Genomic DNA, 22,905 nt, shown 5'->3' on the forward strand with positions numbered 1-22,905 from the left:
TAGCCTAATTTGCGATGGTCCATTTGGGGCAGGATCGAGTAACTACTCAACTCTTCACTGTTCAACATCTAATAAATCAAACTATTTATATTAATCCAAAAATCGCGGTTTACATGTTGTCATGGAGGAGGAGGCCGTGGGTGAGTTCAACCTAGGCTAACGCCGTCCTCCTCTCTTCAGTGGTTCTTCCAGCTGCGCCCCATATAATGTAACCTCAGTGCTATACGCTCATTCTGTAGCTTCAGACCTACAGAATTAGCGTAGGGACTGAGGTTCACAATTTCACATGGGTTTACGTTCGCTGCTGCTGCTTGCAGCATGTGCGTTGCAAGCTTGCGTTGTTGAAAGCTGTGCTGCTGCTTAATGCAGACAGAGCATTGTCACGCTGCACCACCTTAATATAAAGGCTACTCTAAAGTGCACCATGCGTCCTGGTTAACCAGGAAACACAGAGAGACAGACTAGTCGGATCGTTTTTATTCATATTTACACTTTATTTTCTATATATCAACTGGCCCGAACCGAAGCCCGACCACCAATTATGATAATGAGCCTTACCCTAGCCCGACCCGTCGGGTACCCATGGGACCCGACGGTTTTCGGTCGGGTATCCCAGCTCTAACGTACAGCTCTAGTGATGATAATCCTGTCTTTAATAAACCTGGCTTTAATAAACCTGGCTTTAATAATCCTGTCTTTAATAAACCTGGCTTTAATAAACCTGTCTTTAATAAACCAGGCTTTAATAAACCAGGCTTTAATAATCCTGGCTTTAATAAACCTGGCTTTAATAAACCTGTCTTTAATAAACCTGTCTTTAATAAACCAGGCTTTAATAATCCTGGCTTTAATAAACCTGTCTTTAATAAACCAGGCTTTAATAAACCTGGCTTTAATAAACCTGTCTTTAATAAACCTGGCTTTAATAAACCAGGCTTTAATAATCCTGGCTTCATGAATGTGGGTTAACTCCTCCTCTTCTTTTCAGAAACTACAGTCGACTACTGCTCCCTCTAGAGGCAAGACCCTCCCCACCCCGGTAATTAATATTATTATCATTATCAATATCAATATCAATATCAATATCAATATCAATATCAATATCATTATCATTATCATTATCATCTACCATCGGTTTCTACAAGTTGTGGAAATAAGTTATATTTTCCTGATCGTTTACTTCCACATACTGTATAATAACATGGATTAAAGTCGTCAGTCATGGATGTCTGTTGGTAGGGCCTTCCACATTAAATTAATTTAGTCTATAGTCTATAAGCTCACAACGCCGATCTATAAGCTCACAACGCCGATCTATAAGCTCACAACGCCGATCTATAAGCTCACAACGCCGATCTATAAGCTCACAACACATGAAATGAAATGTTTTATGAGCAGGGCCTGGCTGTAAACAAGTTATTGAGCTTAGTCCAGTTACCCTGGGTAAACATAGTACCTTTCCTTTCCTTAGTCCAGTTACCCTGGGTAAACATAGTACCTTTCCTTTCCTTAGTCCAGTTACCCTGGGTAAACATAGTACCTTTCCTTTCCTTAGTCCAGTTACCCTGGGTAAACATGGTACCTTTCCTTTCCTTAGTCCAGTTACCCTGGGTAAACATAGTACCTTTCCTTTCCTTAGTCCAGTTACCCTGGGTAAACATAGTACCTTTCCTTTCCTTAGTCCAGTTACCCTGGGTAAACATAGTACCTTTCCTTTCCTTAGTCCAGTTACCCTGGGTAAACATAGTACCTTTCCTTTCCTTAGTCCAGTTACCCTGGGTAAACATAGTACCTTTCCTTCCCTTAGTCCAGTTACCCTGGGTAAACATAGTACCTTTCCTTTCCTTAGTCCAGTTACCCTGGGTAAACATAGTACCTTTCCTTTCCTTAGTCCAGTTACCCTGGGTAAACATGGTACCTTTCCTTTCCTTAGTCCAGTTACCCTGGGTAAACATAGTACCTTTCCTTTCCTTAGTCCAGTTACCCTGGGTAAACATAGTACCTTTCCTTTCCTTAGTCCAGTTACCCTGGGTAAACATAGTACCTTTCCTTTCCTTAGTCCAGTTACCCTGGGTAAACATAGTACCTTTCCTTTCCTTAGTCCAGTTACCCTGGGTAAACGTGGTACCTCTTTTCCTTAGTCCAGATACCCTGGGTAAACATAGTACCTTTCCTTTCCTTAGTCCAGTTACCCTGGGTAAACATAGTACCTTTCCTTTCCTTAGTCCAGTTACCCTGGGTAAACATAGTACCTTTCCTTTCCTTAGTCCAGTTACCCTGGGTAAACATAGTACCTTTCCTTTCCTTAGTCCAGTTACCCTGGGTAAACATAGTACCTTTCCTTTCCTTAGTCCAGTTACCCTGGGTAAACATAGTACCTTTCCTTTCCTTAGTCCAGTTACCCTGGGTAAACATAGTACCTTTCCTTTCCTTAGTCCAGTTACCCTGGGTAAACATAGTACCTTTCCTTTCCTTAGTCCAGATACCCTGGGTAAACATAGTACCTTTCCTTTCCTTAGTCCAGTTACCCTGGGTAAACATAGTACCTTTCCTTTCCTTAGTCCAGTTACCCTGGGTAAACATAGTACCTTTCCTTTCCTTAGTCCAGTTACCCTGGGTAAACGTGGTACCTCTTTTCCTTAGTCCAGTTACCCTGGGTAAACACAGTACCTTTCCTTTCCTTAGTCCAGTTACCCTGGGTAAACATAGTACCTTTCCTTTCCTTAGTCCAGTTACCCTGGGTAAACATAGTACCTTTCCTTTCCTTAGTCCAGTTACCCTGGGTAAACATAGTACCTTTCCTTTCCTTAGTCCAGTTACCCTGGGTAAACATGGTACCTTTCCTTTCCTTAGTCCAGTTACCCTGGGTAAACATAGTACCTTTCCTTTCCTTAGTCCAGTTACCCTGGGTAAACATAGTACCTTTCCTTTCCTTAGTCCAGTTACCCTGGGTAAACATAGTACCTTTCCTTTCCTTAGTCCAGTTACCCTGGGTAAACATAGTACCTTTCCTTTCCTTAGTCCAGTTACCCTGGGTAAACATAGTACCTTTCCTTTCCTTAGTCCAGTTACCCTGGGTAAACATAGTACCTTTCCTTTCCTTAGTCCAGTTACCCTGGGTAAACATAGTACCTTTCCTTTCCTTAGTCCAGTTACCCTGGGTAAACATAGTACCTTTCCTTTCCTTAGTCCAGTTACCCTGGGTAAACATGGTACCTTTCCTTTCCTTAGTCCAGTTACCCTGGGTAAACATGGTACCTTTCCTTTCCTTACCACCTACCTTTTCAGTTGGTAGCGCCACCACAAATTAGGTAGCACCATTTCTTTCTTTGTATAGCGTGGTATTAATACCCCCCCCCCCCCACATACCCCAAATTGGGGTACATACAAATGTAGCTACGCTTTGCGCCACCAGAGCGAGCCACATCACTTCCTTGTTTTGCTCGGCAAGTAGTCCCAGTGATTGAAGGAGTGGGTTATCGGTGGAATTTACACCGGTCACGTGACGGTAACCAGCCAATCAGAATCAAGTATTGGGACTACCCGTTTTAGAATAGTTAATTTGTGTCGGATAAGCTTGCGTTCAGACCTGAATATATATTCGCCACCGAGTGGCGCGCTTACGAGCTTGTAGGTCTGCTATCTTTGAAAAAATCGAAGAACGACTGACATAGAAACATAGCTTTTTCAGAAAACTGTCAGGATGTAGAAGACGTTTTTAGAATCTGATCTCAGGTCAGAATGGGTTAATATAATTAGAGAGGACTTTTCTGTGTGGGAAGCAGCACCTGCTGGCAAGATGGCTGCGGTCTGAATATGGCCAATGAGCTCACAGCGTGACAACGACGTGGTGTGAGCTTATAGATCTGGTCTGAGGATGGCCAATGAGCTCACAGCGTGACAACGACGTGGTGTGAGCTTATAGATCTGAAATGTAATACTTTTCAGGTACTGATCAGATCATTATCTATAGATCTACTGACCTCTCCACTGTAGTACTGACCAGATCATTATCTATAGATCTACTGACCTCTCCACTGTAGTACTGACCAGGTCATTATCTATAGATCTATTGACCTCTCCACTGTAGTGAGCGTTTTTTAACTCAAATCTTTGCTTCTGGGGGGGTTCCTGTACAACATACTTTCAGATGAGGGGCCGCGACCAAATACAGATAATTCTGGGGGTCCTTGACATGGAATATTGAGCACCACTGATATAGAAACTGTCAGGATTTAGAATACTTTTTTTTTTTTTTTTTTCGACGTCAGGCCTAAATGGGTTAATGTGTACCTTTTGGGTCCCTCCTCCCTCCAGAATAGGGCTGTCAGAACGAATTTCATAATATGAAAGAAATTCGAATATTAAAATATATATATATATTCGAAAGCTAAAATTGCCATTCGAATGGAGCTTTTATCATTTATTAATTCTATTTAATATTTTTATTTTGTTTTATGTTATTTTATCCGCTCACTAAATGTATTGAGTAACGAATCTACCGCTGTGAAATCTCCCCGGCCGCTTCCACTGGATGTGAAAACGTGCACGTTCACGTCTCGAGCGAATGTGGGCCGGGTTCTGGACCCCGTGGCCTCGCGACCGTAATAGAGACGGCTTAGTGGCCCGGTGATAAATGAGCGGAGACTAGCCAGCTACACGAAGCTGAGAAGGGCCCCGATTGCAAAGGCTGAGCACGCGGTCAAAAACGTCGAAATGTCTCGAAAATATTTTCGGAGGCTCGATTTTCGTGCGTTCTAGGCCCCGTGGCCTCGCGGTACCGCCGCTGACAAGCCCGCGGTATATGTCCGTGGAAACACAAGCATTCGGTGGGTCTCGCGCTAGGCCTGTCATTTTACGTTTCACGTTCACTGTAAAATGCATTTGCACTATAGACAGACAACAATCTTACCGTGCTGAGTGCACTGTGCTCAATAAAACAGTTTAAACGCTATTTTGTGCCGTGAAAACCATTATTACGTGTGCTGAAAGTACTGCTTTGTCGTTTGGAAGGGAACATGCATCGTATTATATTCTGTGTATTATTATAGGCTAAATATGAGCTAAAATAAACAATGTAAATATTCGAATATTTTCGAAAATTACAAATAATGAAGCAATGAAATTCGAATTGGATCATAGAGGTGAACTGACAGCCCTACTCCAGAAGGGTTTAATGTGTACCCTCCTCCCTCCAGAAGGGTTTAATGTGTACCTCTGGGTCCTCCAGAAGGGTTTAATGTGTACCCTCCTCCCTCCAGAAGGGTTTAATGTGTACCCTCCTCCCTCCAGAAGGGTTTAATGTGTACCTCTGGGTCCTCCAGAAGGGTTTAATGTGTACCCTCCTCCCTCCAGAAGGGTTTAATGTGTACCCTCCTCCCTCCAGAAGGGTTTAATGTGTACCCTCCTCCCTCCAGAAGGGGTTAATGTGTACCTCTGGGTCCTCCAGAAGGGTTTAATGTGTACCCTCCTCCCTCCAGAAGGGTTTAATGTGTACCCTCCTCCCTCCAGAAGGGTTTAATGTGTACCCTCCTCCCTCCAGAAGGGTTTAATGTGTTCCCTCCTCCCTCCAGAAGGGTTTAATGTGTACCCCTGGGTCCTCCAGAAGGGTTTAATGTGTACCCCTGGGTCCTCCAGAAGGGTTTAATGTGTACCCCTGGGTCGTCCAGAAGGGTTTAATGTGTACCCTCCTCCCTCCAGAAGGGTCTAATGTGTACCCTCCTCCCTCCAGAAGGGTTTAATGTGTACCCTCCTCCCTCCAGAAGGGTTTAATGTGTACCCTCCTCCCTCCAGAAGGGTTTAATGTGTACCCTCCTCCCTCCAGAAGGGTTTAATGTGTACCCTCCTCCCTCCAGAAGGGTTTAATGTGTACCCTCCTCCCTCCAGAAGGGTTTAATGTGTACCCTCCTCCCTCCAGAAGGGTTTAATGTGTACCTCTGGGTCCTCCAGAAGGGTTTAATGTGTACCCTCCTCCCTCCAGAAGGGTTTAATGTGTACCTCTGGGTCCTCCAGAAGGGTTTAATGTGTACCCTCCTCCCTCCAGAAGGGTTTAATGTGTACCCTCCTCCCTCCAGAAGGGTTTAATGTGTACCTCTGGGTCCTCCAGAAGGGTTTAATGTGTACCCTCCTCCCTCCAGAAGGGTTTAATGTGTACCCTCCTCCCTCCAGAAGGGTTTAATGTGTACCCTCCTCCCTCCAGAAGGGTTTAATGTGTACCCTCCTCCCTCCAGAAGGGTTTAATGTGTACCCTCCTCCCTCCAGAAGGGTTTAATGTGTTCCCTCCTCCCTCCAGAAGGGTTTAATGTGTACCCCTGGGTCCTCCAGAAGGGTTTAATGTGTACCCCTGGGTCCTCCAGAAGGGTTTAATGTGTACCCCTGGGTCGTCCAGAAGGGTTTAATGTGTACCCTCCTCCCTCCAGAAGGGTTTAATGTGTACCCTCCTCCCTCCAGAAGGGTTTAATGTGTACCCTCCTCCCTCCAGAAGGGTTTAATGTGTACCTCTGGGTCCTCCAGAAGGGTTTAATGTGTACCCTCCTCCCTCCAGAAGGGTTTAATGTGTACCCTCCTCCCTCCAGAAGGGTCTAATGTGTACCCTCCTCCCTCCAGAAGGGTTTAATGTGTACCCTCCTCCCTCCAGAAGGGTTTAATGTGTACCCTCCTCCCTCCAGAAGGGTTTAATGTGTACCCTCCTCCCTCCAGAAGGGTTTAACCCATTCTGACCTGAGATCAGATTCATACGAGGTTTCCACTGGACACACACTGGTCTGATTAACCCATTCTGACCTGAGATCAGATTCTAAAAATGTCAGTCGTTTTCAAAAATAGCAGACCTACAAGCTCGTATCGCGCCACTCGGTGGCGCGATACGAGCTTGTAGATCTGCTATTTTTAAATAGCTAAAGCATAACATGATGCTGACACCAAAATGGGTTCCCGGTCAGAAGGGTTTAATGTGTACCCCTCCTCCCTCCAGAAGGGTTTAATGTGTACCCCTCCTCCCTCCAGAAGCGTAAGGCGGACTCCGGTCCGGCGCCACTCCCCTCCCAGGCGGTCAGCTCCGTTCCGTGTCTTCCCGGCTCGGCCGAGGCGTCTCAGGCCTCCGTGTTCCCCGTCGTCAGAGAGGCCTTCGGCACCAAGAGAGAGAGGGAAGACCTGGGCCTGGACCCGCTGGCATCACTCACTACGGTAAGAATAAACTGGACCTGGAGTCACTACACATCATATAAACACAGAGAGAGAGAGAGGGAAGACCTGGGCCTGGACCCGCTGGCATCACTCACTACGGTAAGAATAAAGTGGACCTGGAGTCACTACACATCATATAAACACATAGAGAGAGAGGTAAGACCTGGGCCTGGACCCGCTGGCATCACTCACTACGGTAAGAATAAACTGGACCTGGAGTCAGTGGTTGAGAAGCACTCCTCATGTGACGTCTCTCTGTCTCCCCCTACAGCAGCAGAATGGAACTGCACGTCGCCTCCTCCCCTCGCAGCCCGGACGCAAGAGGAAGGCCAACTGCGGCGGCACCGACGAGGTACGTCCCTTTAAAAGGTCCCCCTCTGCACCGACGAGGCACGTCCCTTTAAAAGGTCCCCCTCTGCACCGACGAGGTACGTCCCTTTAAAAGGTCCCCCTCTGCACCGACGAGGTACGTCCCTTTAAAAGGTCCCCCTCTGCACCGACGAGGCACGTCCCTTTAAAAGGTCCCCCTCTGCACCGACGAGGCACGTCCCTTTAAAAGGTCCCCCTCTGCACCGACGAGGCACGTCCCTTTAAAAGGTCCCCCTCTGCACCGACGAGGTACGTCCCTTTAAAAGGTCCCCCTCTGCACCGACGAGGTACGTCCCTTTAAAAGGTCCCCCTCTGCACCGACGAGGTACGTCCCTTTAAAAGGTCCCCCTCTGCACCGACGAGGTACGTCCCTTTAAAAGGTCCCCCTCTGCACTAACACTTTACTATAGGGGGCACGGTGGCACAGTTGGTAGTGCTGTCGCCTCACAGCTAGAAGGTCCTGGGTTCAATTCCCGCTCGGGACGCTGTGGGTGCTGGCGGCATGTTTCCTCCTCCGCGTCATCAGTGCCCATACGCGAGGCGGGGGTTGGCGAAAGGGCCTTTCTGTGTGGAGTTTGCATGTTCTCCCCGTGTCCCCTAGGGTAGGTACCCTCACAAAAAACATGCAGTAATCCTGGTCTCTAAACTGCCTCCCCCTGGCCAGCCGGGGCGCCTGATGGAGGGGAAAGGAACTGGTTGGAATAGCGTGTTCCTTCCACGCGCTACGTCCAACCAGGGAAACTCCCCCCTGTCAGGTGTAAAGGAGCAACTTGGACACTCAGGCATGAAGGAAGCATGAGTTCAAGTCCGTTGCTCTCCCCTTGTCCCCCATATATGGGGACTAGGTTGCTCTCCCCTTGTCCCCCATATATGGGGACTAGGTTGGTCTCCCCTTGTCCCCCATATATGGGGACTAGGTTGGTCTCCCCTTGTCCCCCATATATGGGGACTAGGTTGGTCTCCCCTTGTCCCCCATATATGGGGACTAGGTTGCTCTCCCCTTGTCCCCCATATATGGGGACTAGGTTGGTCTCCCCTTGTCCCCCATATATGGGGACTAGGTTGCTCTCCCCTTGTCCCCCATATATGGGGACTAGGTTGGTCTCCCCTTGTCCCCCATATATGGGGACTAGGTTGGTGGAGGGTGTGTAGAGCCAGGATCACATTAGATGATCGACACAGGGGTGAAAAATTGGTTACAAAAAATCGTGTGATAAAAAATATATTAAAAAAAATAACACTTTACTATAGAACAAGGTACATCCCTTTAACCCATTCTGAACGGGAACCCGTTTTGGTGTCGGCATCATGTTATGCTTTAGCTATTTAAAAATAGCAGACCTACAAGCTCATATCGCGCCACCGAGTGGCGCGATACGAGCTTGTAGGTCTGCTATTTTTTGAAAAATCGAAGAACGACAGACACAGAAACATAGCTTTATCAGAAAACTGTCCAGGATGTAGAAGACGTTTATAGAATCTGATCTCAGGTCAGAATGGGTTAAGAACCCGTCCCTCTCTGTCAGGACTCCCAGGACAGCTCGGACGGCATCCCCACGGCGCCGCGCATGACGGGCTCCCTGGTGTCGGACCGCAGCCACGACGACATCGTGACGCGCATGAAGAACATCGACTGCATGGAGCTGGGCCGGCACCGCCTCAAGCCCTGGTACTTCTCCCCCTACCCCCAGGAGCTGACCGCCCTGCCCATCCTCTACCTCTGTGAATTCTGCCTCAAGTACCTCAAGAGCCTCAAGTGTCTGCAGAGGCACCTGGTGAGTGTCCCTGTCTGTGTGTTAGGGTTTAGGGCAGGGCTATTCAACTGGCGGCCCGCGGGCCAAATGCGGCCCGCGGAGCGCCCCCTAGTGGCCCTTGGAATAATAATTAAAAAAAAAAAAAAAAAAAAAAAAAACTTTTTTTTTTTTTTTTTTTTTTTAAGAGAGAAAGTTACAGGTATGATGTGCGCGATATATAAAGTGCTAGATTATCATAATGACAGTAATCAGCCATAGTTGTTTCTAGGGGTGGGGGGCGAGGGGGGAAGCCCCACCCCATGGGGCCCGCGACCCGCAATTGTATTTGCGCGCGCATGAGACTGGACCATGGTCTTATTCAAAACTTATTTATACTACTTATTATTTGTGGACCTTCAGCATTTCTAGTTGAGGACCCCTGGCCTACATAGATCTTTGTGTTTGAACACAAAATACATTTGTAGAATCCAAAAAAATCCGCGCTTCGCGCGCACGCTTGCGGCCCTCCACACACAATCATTCTACAGTTGTGGCCCCCGACCTAATCTAGTTGAATACCCCTGGTTTAGGGGTTAGGGGTTAGGGGTTATGGGTTAGGGGTTATGGGGTTAGGGCCAGGAGCTGACCGCCCTGCCCATCCTCTACCTCTGTGAATTCTGCCTCAAGTACCTCAAGAGCCTCAAGTGTCTGCAGAGGCACCTGGTGAGTGTCTCTGTCTGTGTGAGTGTGTGTTAGGGGTTAGGGGTTAGGGGTTATGGGGTTAGGGCCAGGAGCTGACCGCCCTGCCCATCCTCTACCTCTGTGAATTCTGCCTCAAGTACCTCAAGAGCCTCAAGTGTCTGCAGAGGCACCTGGTGAGTGTCTCTGTGTGTTAGGGTTTAGGGGTTAGGGGTTAGGGGTTATGGGTTATGGGGTTATGGGGTTAGGGCCAGGAGCTGACCGCCCTGCCCATCCTCTACCTCTGTGAATTCTGCCTCAAGTACCTCAAGAGCCTCAAGTGTCTGCAGAGGCACCTGGTGAGTGTCCCTGTCTGTGTGAGTGTGTGTTAGGGTTTAGGGGTTAGGGGTTAGGGGTTAGGGGTTATGGGTTATGGGGTTAGGGCCAGGAGCTGACCGCCCTGCCCATCCTCTACCTCTGTGAATTCTGCCAGTGTCTGCAGAGGCACCTGGTGTGTGTGTGTGTGTGTGTGTGTGTGTGTGTGTGTGTGTGTGTGTGTGTGTGTGTGTGTGTGTGTGTGTGTGTGTGTGTGTGTGTGTGTGTGTGTGTGTGTGTGTGTGTGTGTGTGTGTGTGTGTGTGTGTGTGTTTGTGTGTGTGTGTGTGTGTGTGTTCGTGCGCTTGCGTTTTCCACATATTCTATTGTCTTCTCCACAATGCATTGTCTTGTCTTCCAGACTAAATGTATTGTCTCGTCTTCCAGACTAAATGTATTGTCTCGTCTTCCAGACTAAATGTATTGTCTCGTCTTCCAGACTAAATGTATTGTCTCGTCTTCCAGACTAAATGTATTGTCTTGTCTTCCAGACTAAATGTATTGTCTTGTCTTCCAGACTAACTAAATGTATTGTCTTGTCTTCCAGACTAAATGTATTGTCTCGTCTTCCAGACTAAATGTATTGTCTTGTCTTCCAGACTAAATGTATTGTCTCGTCTTCCAGACTAAATGTATTGTCTTGTCTTCCAGACTAAATGTATTGTCTTGTCTTCCAGACTAAATGTATTGTCTTGTCTTCCAGACTAAATGTATCGTCTCGTCTTCCAGACTAAATGTATCGTCTCGTCTTCCAGACTAAATGTATTGTCTTGTCTTCCAGACTAACTAAATGTATTGTCTTGTCTTCCAGACTAAATGTATTGTCTTGTCTAACAGACTAAATGTATTGTCTTGTCTTCCAGACTAAATGTATTGTCTTGTCTTCCAGACTAAATGTATTGTCTTGTCTTCCAGACTAAATGTATTGTCTTGTCTTCCAGACTAAATGTATTGTCTTGTCTTCCAGACTAAATGTATTGTCTTGTCTTCCAGACTAAATGTATTGTCTTCTCTTCCAGACTAAATGTATTGTCTTGTCTAACAGACTAAATGCATTGTCTTGTCTTCCAGACTAAATGTATTGTCTTGTCTTCCAGACTAAATGTATTGTCTTGTCTTCCAGACTAAATGTATTGTCTTGTCTTCCAGACTAAATGTATTGTCTTGTCTAACAGACTAAATGCATTGTCTTGTCTTCCAGACTAAATGTATTGTCTTGTCTAACAGACTAAATGTATTGTCTTGTCTTCCAGACTAAATGCATTGTCTTGTCTTCCAGACTAAATGTATTGTCTTGTATTCCAGACTAAATGTATTGTCTTGTCTTCCAGACTAACTAAATGTATTGTCTTGTCTTCCAGACTAAATGTATTGTCTTGTCTTCCAGACTAAATGTATTGTCTTGTCTTCCAGACTAAATGTATTGTCTTGTATTCCAGACTAAATGTATTGTCTTGTCTTCCAGACTAAATGTATTGTCTTGTCTTCCAGACTAACTAAATGTATTGTCTTGTCTTCCAGACTAAATGTATTGTCTTGTCTTCCAGACTAAATGTATTGTCTTGTCTTCCAGACTAAATGTATTGTCTTGTCTTCCAGACTAAATGTATTGTCTTGTCTTCCAGACTAAATGTATTGTCTTGTATTCCAGACTAAATGTATTGTCTTGTCTTCCAGACTAAATGTATTGTCTTGTCTTCCAGACTAACTAAATGTATTGTCTTGTCTTCCAGACTAAATGTATTGTCTCGTCTTCCAGACTAAATGTATTGTCTTGTCTTCCAGACTAAATGTATTGTCTTGTCTTCCAGACTAACTAAATGTATTGTCTCGTCTTCCAGACTAAATGTATTGTCTTGTCTTCCAGACTAAATGTATTGTCTTGTCTTCCAGACTAAATGTATTGTCTTGTCTTCCAGACTAAATGTATTGTCTTGTCTTCCAGACTAAATGTATTGTCTTGTCTTCCAGACTAAATGTATTGTCTTGTCTTCCAGACTAAATGTATTGTCTTGTCTTCCAGACTAAATGCCATCTTCGACATCCTCCAGGGAACGAGATCTATCGTAAAGGAACCATCTCGTTTTTTGAGATCGACGGCAGGAAAAACAAAGTGAGTTCTGATTGGTCCCTCATACTGATGATTGACAGCCCTGTAGACCAATGGTTCCTCAGAGATTACACGTTTCACCCAAACTAGTGAAAATAGCAGATCTACAAGCGCACAACGCTAGATATTTATTAAAAAAAAATATATCTATAGAACTACAAGCGCACGACGCGTCACGTTGCGCAGCGTTGCAAGCTTGAAGATCAGATATTCTCAGTTCTATTTCTTTCTTTTTTTCTGGTATTTCTTAGATTTGTTTGTTTCCTTTTCAAATCCATGGACTTATAGTACAGATGTTTCCGATACCGATACTGGTATCGGGTACTCGACCGATACTAGCCTAAAGTACAAAGTATAAATGACAACTGACAAGTGTAGAACTATGATCCGAGGTGTGCTGCGGGTCGGGAGAGGGTTGGGGTTAGGTTTAGGTGTCTGCCCCGGGGAAGGTTAGGGTTAGGGAGAGGGTTGGGTTTAGGTTTAGGTGTCTGCCCCGGGGGAGGTTAGGGTGAGGGTTTGAGGTTAGGTTTAGGTGTCTGCCCCGTGGGAGGTTAGGGTTAGGGTGAGGGTTTGAGGTAGGTTTAGGTGTCTGCCCCGGGTAGGTTAGGGAGAGGGTGAGGGTTTGAGGTTAGGTTTAGGTGTCTGCCCCGGGGGAGGTTAGGGTTAGGGTGAGGGTTTGAGGTTAGGTTTAGGTGTCTGCCCCGGGTAGGTTAGGGTGAGGGTTTGAGGTTAGGTTTAGGTGTCTGCCTCGGGGGAGGTTAGGGTTAGGGTGAGGGTTTGAGGTTAGGTTTAGGTGTCTGCCTCGGGGGAGGTTAGGGTTAGGGTGAGGGTTTGAGGTAGGTTGTCGATCGGACCAATGCTCCGTCGGACCAAAGTATAGTAACCAGATCCATCGGCATCTATGTTTATATAGATCAGATGAATACATTATCATTTTGATAGTTATAGTTGTCCTTTCTACTTGTAGCAGGAGCACATTAAAAGTATTTATTTCATTTATATCAGACCACCAGGTCACTCCATGCTAATAAGAAAGAAAATTGAATTTTATATTTTTTCTAAATCATTTCAGGCAATAAGCCGTGTGTCTGTGTGTCACACCAAAAGTGGTGACCTATAGAATCCTGTACATTAGAATCATCACACAATCCTCACCCCTACACAGCTGTCATTAATGGTCTTGATTGCCTATGCGTTCGTCTCTCTCTCTCTCTCTCTCTCTCTCTCTGGTGTGTGTGGGGGGCGTGGGGAGGAGATTAGTGGCGCTGCCCTCGACAGTGATATATACTTCTCCAGCAAGCGGTGCAGAACCGAGAGAGTGACACATTCTTTTGGATGCCTTTATCCAAGGCGCTTTACATAGATTGTGCATTACATTCACCCATTCACACACACATTCACACACTGATTGCGGCGGAAGCCATGCAAGGTACCAACCAGCACATCGGGAGCTATTTGGGGTTCAGTGTCTTTGCTCAAGGACACTTCGACATGTAGACAGGAGGAGGAGCCGGGATTCGAACCGCCGACCCATGGATCATTGGACGACCTGCTCTACCTCTGGAGCCACAGTCGCCCCTATGTGCTCCTATGTCCTCTCCTAGCCCCTGCTATGTCCTTTATGGGCCCACTCCTGTTTTTGCTCAATTCTACAGAAAACATATTTTCCAATTTGTTTTTATTTTATTTTTCCTATTGGCTGTTGGTTGTCATGGCTGCCAGTTCCTATTGGCTGTTGGTAGTCATGGCTGCCAGTTCCCACCTGATGTTGTGTGGGAGTTCAGACTGATCCAGACCGTACTGAATAACTGCCAGCTTGCATAATGTCTTGAGGCTAGGACTGAAGTCTAAGACATACAGGTCACCTGGTCTGTTGTCTGCTCCAAAGAGGATGATACGATCTCCCACCATGCAACAGCACTTCTTAGTCATCCCATGTTGGTGTTTCCCCTTGGGCTCAACCTTCTTCCAGGAGAAGGTCTCTGGACTGAATTTCCACACATCATTTAAGGTCTGGTAATGGTTCCTGCCACGGCCACCAAATATGTACAGTTCTCCATTGTAGGTAAAGGCTGAATGATCATAAGGTCCTTCTGGAACAAGCTGTGGAGAAGGTGTGTCCAGCCAGCTGTTGGTCTCTGTGTCAAACACTCTAATGGTGTTATAGTACTGACTCCACCCCCCATAGCCCCCAAATACAAACATCTTTGTCCCGATGATGGTGGAAGAGTGACGGTGTGTAGCATGAGGTGGAGTTCCTCTGGTGTCAATTAAAGCCCAGACCATCGTGGTGGTGTCCAACTTGTAGATGTCATTAGTGTATCTATTCCCTGTCCATCCTCCATGGATAAACATGACCTTCCCAACAACACAGGCTGAGTGGCTGTACCTCCCCTGTGGAACGGTCCCAGAAACCTTTGGTGTGAGCATTCTGTGGTCGTCGACATCAAATGCATAAAGCAACCTGCTGTAGTTCCTTGTGTCAGTAACTCCCCCCCAGATGTAGATGAAAGGATCGATCAGCACAGCTGTGCGGATGGTTTTCATGGGGTGAACCTCTAGGGGGCGTTGTCCTCTTCTATGCGTCTCTGGGGGCAACTCGGTCCAGCATAAGGACAGTGTGTTGAAGACATGCACTTCAGTCCGACGCTCTGACTCGATAAAGTCTCCTCTAAAGCAGTACACTTTGTGGTCCACTGCTACAGCAGCATCATACCGTGTCTCTGGAAGCCCTTTTAGGTGCACCGTCCAACGAAGCATTTCTCACAGTAGTTTATATGTTTCTCCCGGTAAAGGAATGCAGTCCTGAATACCTTGAATGAATGACCTGAAGGAATGCAGTCCTACTGTGTGGGTCAGCACTTATATAGGTTAGCAGGCCTACGTGTGACGTAGACATGATGTCAGGCCTACGTGTGACGTTTTCTGTTAAGCTTTCTGTGGTTTTTTCAAAGATATTTTTAAACCGTTAGATTGACTACTTTGTCTATTGCGTTTTTAAAACGTTTCTATTTTTCTACTTTCATACACTTACTAAAATCACTTACTGAAATGTTTATCAATCATATCATCATACTAGCCTAAAGTATTCGTACTCGGTATCGGAACCGGGCCCCGATACTTTGAGACGAGTACTACGACATTCAATTGACACTAGGCTGAACTAGGGCTGACCTTCGATTACGTTTTTAATGATCGATTAATCGATATTAATTTGTTTCGAACTTCGACGCTTCGAAACCCAACGGGGGGGGGGGGGGGGGGTGCGTGCGTGCGCGATGCGAGCAGTGACTCTTTGGTTTAAACAACGCTATAGCGGAGAGAAAGGCATGCTTCGATTGGTATCATTTATTTTAAAGAGAGAGGAGAGAGGATCGCATATTGGATTGGTCTTTTATTTAACAATTAAACAGCGCCTGAAACAGGCATTACCTCTCCATCAAATAAAAATATATATAATCCAAACTCCTCTGTCAATTGTAAACGAACGGTAACATGAATGAACTCTTCAAGCCTGACACTTGTCAGAAATAAAATCAACCACGGTTAATTTGATTGATCATAAAGTTAATGTGACTGTGAGTGTGCGTATGGGAAAAAATATATAAACTGCACAGATTATAGATCACTTGGAATTATAACAATCTGTTGAGTATTGCCTGAATAATGCCACTAGTGAAATCCCATTTTTATCGACATGCGATGCCGATGGAGAAATCCCACATAGTTAAATTACCTCATAGTCATGCTGCATGCGCTGTTGGTCGATGAAGAATTATAATCCAAGGTTTGTCAATCATATTATGGTTTATGGTTGAAAGTAAACCATAATAAGTAAACTTTAAGAAGAGATCTGCAGTAATTGTGCTGCAGACAGTGCAGAGCGCATGAGAGCAGCTCCGTTTGCTAATTGAGTGGACATTTGCGCAACTTCACTGCATGGCATTACAGTAATTAGTTATTTGCCAGCACCTGCTCCAATATAGGCCTAAATCAAACTTTATTTATATAGCACATTTAAAACAATAAAAGCTGACCAAAGTGCTGTAGGCCTACAGGCTGAAACAAGTGGAGCGTCACCATCGGCGCACAAAAAAAAACATAATTAAAAGAAAAAACACAGGCAAATAGGCTACATAATTACAATTCTCCGCATCGCCAAAATAAATCTATAGGCCTAGTTTCATTCGTGCCATTATACTCAGCCAATATGCACAACGCAGCGCATGAGATTGCAGATCTTTGAATTTTCGGTGCGCGCACTCACCATGTGAATCCAAGCAGGAATCACAAGTATAATGTAGCCTACACCGCCAGGCTCCGCAAGGTTCTCAGCGCAAAGGCACGTCGATAAAAGTTGAGATTTTATAGTGGCATTATTCAGGCAATACTCAACAGATTGTTATAGTTCCATGTGATCTATAATCTGTGAAGTTTATATTTTCATTTGGGTGTAAGTAATGTTTTTATGACTTATAAAACATGGTAGCCTATATTTAATGTCCACTGAGCTGTGGTGCGCTTCCTTGTTTTTAACACGGGGAAAGAGGAGGCGTTGCGAGGTGCTGCGAGGCGCAAGCATGGCTCGCGGACCAAATGGGGCCGTCTCGCGGACCAAAAGCGGCCGCTATTTTTTTAATGACTATTCGAATCAAAATTAAAAAATCGATTCCCTTGCGTATCGATTGAACATCGATTAATCGATTTTTTTGGGTCAGCCCTAGGCTGAACGCTCAATGCAACGGGAGCAAGTCTGACCCAACACGGCAGCAAAATGAGCAAAGCGCCCAAAACGGCTGATCTACAAGCATAAATGACAACTGACAAGTGTAGAACGGAGATCCATCGGCATCTATGTTTATATAGATCAGATGAATACATTATCATGTTGATAGTGATAGTTGTCCTTTCTACTTGTAGCAGGAGCACATTAAAAGTATTTATTTCATTTATATCAGACCACCAGGTCTCCATGAAGTGTAGATGTGTGTGTGTGTATATTCAGCGGGCAGCATTATTAGATTAATAAATGAGCATTAATTAACCTACGTTGTGACTCTCCACTCGTCTCGACGCAGCCCCAGGTCATTAAAGGTTATTCCATCAGACGAGTTCCAACAAAGTAATCCATGTCTGTCCTTAAAATCCTCATAAAGATATAAAAGCCAAAGTTTATTTTGCCGTAAAAACAACTTGCAGTGTTGTTTTTCTTTGCCACAGCACCCCCACCCCTCCCCCGCACATCTGCAGGGACCGTGTGACATAGGTGTTATTTTTTTGCCTCGAGCATAATGAAAGAAAGGCACGGTCAACATTTTTCTTTTCAAACGATGATAATACTAGAGTGTGTTTGAATTACGGCTGACCTTCGATTACGTTTTTGATGATCGACGCTTCGATATAAATTTGTTCCAATCTTCGAAACCCAACGGGGGGGGGGGGGGGGTGTGCGGTGCGAGGTGCGAGGTGCGCGATGCGAGGCGCGCACCTTAAACAATAGCGGAGAGAAAGGCATGCTTGGATTGGTCTCATTTATTTAAAACGATAAACATTGAAGCAACAACTGTTGCAGCCTTCATGAAAGCAGTGACGAACAAATAATTAGGCTTAATAAAACATCCGACCGTAACAAGTCAACTGCCTGACGCAGGCATTACCTCTGAAAAAAAAATATATAGCCTATAATCAAAGCTTCTCTTCCGATTGAAACTCAGATGTGAAAACACGAAAAAAAAAAAGTGTGGATGACCGCGGCTCAAATTAGCGCGCCTGGAGCCCAGGAGGTCAGGGGCTTTTTCCCCCGTCCCATGCGTGAAATTCGCCGCGGATTTTCCGTCACATAGTTGACACTGTACACCACTTGTTCTTTGTTCTCCTTGCATATTCTAAAATGCAACCACACTTTAGATTTATTTTGTGGCTGCATGAGTGCAGGCTGCTGTGTGTGTGTTGACTTCCTTGTTGTTACCACGAGTAGTGAGGGGGAGAGGGGAGGAGGCGTTGCGGTGCTGCGAGGCGCGAGCATGGCTCGCGGACCAAATGGGGCCGTCTCGCGGACCAAAAGTGGACGCTTTTTTTTAAATGACTATTCGATTCAAAATTAAAAAATCGATTCCCGTGCGTATCGATTGAACATCGATTCATCGATTTTTGGGGGTCAGCCCTAGTTTGAATAGAACAATTTTTTATTGTGCTCCAGCATATCAGGAGCAATTTGGGGTTCAGTGTCTTGCCCAAGGACACTTCGACATGTAGACAGGAGGAGGAGCCGGGATTCTACAGAAAACATATTTTCCAATTTGTTTTTATTTTATTTTTCCTATTGGCTGTTGGTTGTCATGGCTGCCAGTTCCTATTGGCTGTTGGTAGTCATGGCTGCCAGTTCCCACCTGATGTTGTGTGTGAGTTCAGACTGATCCAGACCGTACTGAATAACTGCCAGCTTGCATAATGTCTTGAGGCTAGGACTCAAGTCTAAGACACACAGGTCAACTGGTCTGTTGTCTTCTCCAAAGAGGATGATACGATCTCCCACCATGCAACAGCACATCTTAGTCATCCCATGTGGGTGTTTCCCCTTGGGCTCAACCTTCTTCCAGGAGAAGGTCTCTGGACTGAATTTCCACAGATCATTTAAGGTCTGGCAATGGTTCCTGCCACGGCCACCAAATATGTACAGCTCTCCATTGTAGGTAAAGGCTGAATGATCAAATCGTCCTTCTGGAACAAGCTGTGCAGAAGGTGTGTCCAGCCAGATGTTGGTCTCTGTGTCAAACACTCTAATGGTGTTGTAGTTCTGACTCCACTCATAGCCCCCAAATACAAACATCTTTGTCCCAATGATGGTGGCAGAGTGACCTGCTGAAGCAGGAGGTGGAGTTCCTCTGAGGTTAATTAAAGCCCAGACCATCGTGTTGGTGTCCAACTTGTAGATGTCATTAGTGAATCTACTCCCAGTCCATCCTCCATTGATAAACATGACCTTCCCAACAACACAGGCTGAGTGGTAACACCTCTCCTCTGGAACGGTCCCAGAAACCTTGGGTCTGAGCATTCTGTGGTCGTCGACATCAAATGCATAAAGCACCGAGCTGTAGTTCCATGTGCAGATGTAGATGAAAGGGTCGATCAGCACAGCTGTGCTGCTGGTGTTCATGGGGTGAACCTCTAGGGGGCGTTGTCCTCTTCCAGGTGTCTCTGGGGGCAACTTGGTCCAGCATAAAGACAGTGTATTGAAGACATGCACTTCAGTCCGACGCTTGGAGTCTCCTTTAAAGCAGTACACTTTGTGGTCCACTGCTACAGCAGCATCATACTCTGTAAGCCCTTTTAGGTGCACCGTCCAACGAAGCATTTCTCACAGTAGTTTATAGGTTTCTCTCTGTAAAATAATGCAGTCCTGAATACCTTGAATGAATGACCTGAAGGAATGCAGTCCTACTGTGTGGGTCAGCACTTATATAGGTTAGCGGGCCTACGTGTGACGTAGACATGATGTCAGGCCTACGTGTGACGTTTTCTGTTAACCCACTAATGGCCAAGTTGCCAACCTTTAATAACATCTTATTGTGCCTTAGGCCAGCTTTGGCTGACTTTTTGAATGACAATAGAATAATGTGCGATATGACCACAATGTCACGAAATATCTAATTTTAAAGCTGCACATCTCTAGTTTACACCGAAAAACAAAATATGTTCCTAGCATGTTCCTTCGTTTACTTATAAGCACTTTAGTACACCTTGGTTTGACTTATCACTGAAACCAAGGTCTACTAAAAAGCTTATAAGTAAACGATGGAACAAGCTATAATCATAATTATTTTTTCATTGTAAAGTAGTGACTTGGAGCTATAAAATGAGACATTTCGTGACATTGTGGTCATATCTCACATTTTTCGATTGCCATTCAAAAAGTCGCCAAATCTGGCCAATGCTGGCCAATGCCCCATTTCTTAATTCGTCATTTTAATGCAATAAGAGGGATCAGCGATCTAAATACAATACATCAAGTTTTACTTTCGATTTCAAAGTAATACCCAGAAATTCCACTTGATGGCAGGAACGTTCCATTATTCTGATTTTGACAAAAGTGTTAAATCTGGCTAAATCACTTCCTGTCAAACGAGGTAAACAAAGGAAGCTAATTTGACCCCTAGCTTATAGCTTGTCCGTCCGGATTGCTAAACTAACATTAGCTTTGTCATAACTTAGTCAGATTAAGCTTAAAAACGGCCAGGAACATCCCAAAATATCACATTTTTTGCCGCGGATCACATAGAGACGGCGCGCGTGCACGATAGTGCACGATCGCGCGGGTTTCGGCCGGTTTTTGGTAGATTACATACAAATAATTAAAAAAATGTCAAACAATTGCAATATTTTGTTATAAAAAGACGTACTGACAGGGCAGTACGTCTACTACGCAGATAACGTCATTGGCTTGGAGGGATTTGTTGATTTACTACGTCAATTAACATGGCAGTCTATGGGCTTGACGTAGCCTTGGCCATCAAGGAGTTAAGCTTTCTGTGTTTTTTCAAAGATTTTTTTAAACCGTTAGATTTTGGATACTATATTATTGTCCCAAAAATTAGGGGGACCTTATTTGTTTGGCCTTGGAGCCAATGGGTGTTAACACACTACTTTGTCTATTGCGTTTTTAAAACTTTTCTATTTTTCTACTTTCATACACTTACTAAAATCACTTACTGAAATGTTTGTCAATCATATCATCAGACTTGGGCTGCACGATTAATCGAATTCTAATCGAAATCGCGATTTTTGGATTTGGACGATTTAAAAAAATGATAATCGAAAATCGTTTTCCCTTTTAACTAGGGCATTTATGGTAAATCTCTCTCGCACTCGCCTGCAGGCTGCCGAGCTACCGTAGGTACCTCCTCCTCCCTCTGCCGCGCAGAGAGAAAACCAATCTATGGAGAAAAGCTGAAAGCAGCGTTAGCATGTCTGCCAGGGGCCATAGGATCATTGGACGACCTGCTCTACCTCTGGAGCCACAGTCGCCCCTATGTGCTCCTATGTCCTCTCCTAGCCCCTGCTATGTCCTTTATGGGCCCACTCCTGTTTTTGCTCAATTCTACAGAAAACATATTTTCCAATTTGTTTTTATTTTATTTTTCCTATTGGCTGTTGGTTGTCATGGCTGCCAGTTCCTATTGGCTGTTGGTTGTCATGGCTGCCAGTTCCCACCTGATGTTGTGTGGGAGTTCAGCCTGATCCAGACCGTACTGAATAACTGCCAGCTTGCATAAAGTCTTGAGGCTAGGACTGAAGTCTAAGACATACAGGTCACCTGGTCTGTTGTCTGCTCCAAAGAGGATGATACGATCTCCCACCATGCAACAGCACTTCTTAGTCATCCCATGTGGGTGTTTCCCCTTGGGCTCAACCTTCCAGGAGAAGGTCTCTGGACTGAATTTCCACAGATCATTTAAGGTCTGGCAATGGTTCCTGCCACGGCCACCAAATATGTACAGCTCTCCATTGTAGGTAAAGGCTGAATGATCAAAACGTCCTTCTGGAACAAGCTGTGGAGAAGGTGTGTCCAGCCAGATGTTGGTCTCTGTGTCAAACACTCTAATGGTGTTGTAGTTCTGCCTCCACTCATAGCCCCCAAATACAAACATCTTTGTCCCAATGATGGTGGCAGAGTGACCTGCTGAAGCAGGAGGTGGAGTTCCTCTGAGGTTAATTAAAACCCAGACCATAGTGGTGGTGTCCAACTTGTAGATGTTATTAGTGAATCTACTCCCCGTCCATCCTCCATTGATAAACATGACCTTCCCAACAACACAGGCTGAGTGGTCGTTTCTCCCCTCTGGAACGGTCCCAGAAACCTTGGGTCTGAGCATTCTGTGGTCGTCGACATCAAATGCATAAAGCACCGAGCTGTAGTTCCATGTGAAGATGTAGATGAAAGGGTCGATCAGCACAGCTGTGCTGCTGGTGTTCATGGGGTGAACCTCTAGGGGGCGTTGTCCTCTTCCAGGTGTCTCTGGGGGCAACTTGGTCCAGCATAAAGACAGTGTATTGAAGACATGCACTTCAGTCCGACGCTTGGAGTCTCCTTTAAAGCAGTACACTTTGTGGTCCACTGCTACAGCAGCATCATGGAAGCCCTTTTAGGTGCACCGTCCAACGAAGCATTTCTCACAGTAATTTATAGGTTTCTCTCTGTAAAATAATGCAGTCCTGAATACCTTGAATGAATGACCTGAAGGAATGCAGTCCTACTGTGTGGGTCAGCACTTATATAGGTTAGCGGTAGGGATGCCAAACGACTCATATTTGGCCAATCGACGAATCGAGGCCGAAAATCGACGTGTCGAACGACTTTTTTCCTTTTTTTTCCATTTTTATATTTTTGTTGTTGCTGCGCAGCAGTTGAGGAGAACGCAACTATGCATTCCTTTAAGCAACACAACTTCTGCAGCTG

General features: G+C 45.3%; 2 protein-coding genes across 2 annotated transcripts in view; one reads left to right on the forward strand and one right to left on the reverse strand.

The window, feature by feature from the left end:
• LOC310864638 (histone acetyltransferase KAT5-like) overlaps positions 1-22,905 on the forward strand; it is a 58,037-nt gene that overhangs the window by 9,960 nt on the left and 25,172 nt on the right. The window contains exons 5-9 of the mRNA XM_083773325.1: positions 989-1,039; positions 7,006-7,185; positions 7,457-7,537; positions 9,081-9,329; positions 12,363-12,452. Of these exons, the coding sequence (XP_083629451.1) occupies positions 989-1,039; positions 7,006-7,185; positions 7,457-7,537; positions 9,081-9,329; positions 12,363-12,452 (651 nt within the window). The remainder of the gene's footprint in view (positions 1-988; positions 1,040-7,005; positions 7,186-7,456; positions 7,538-9,080; positions 9,330-12,362; positions 12,453-22,905) is intronic.
• On the reverse strand, positions 21,623-22,246 carry LOC310871280 (kelch domain-containing protein 3-like; the record flags this gene model as incomplete). Its single annotated transcript, XM_083782765.1, has 1 exon — positions 21,623-22,246. The coding sequence occupies one exon, from the start codon at positions 22,244-22,246 to the stop codon at positions 21,623-21,625; it is 624 nt and encodes a 207-aa protein (XP_083638891.1).

This window comes from Protomyctophum parallelum (assembly GCF_964188405.1).
Source record: "Protomyctophum parallelum genome assembly, chromosome: 1".
Lineage (NCBI taxonomy): Eukaryota > Metazoa > Chordata > Actinopteri > Myctophiformes > Myctophidae > Protomyctophum > Protomyctophum parallelum.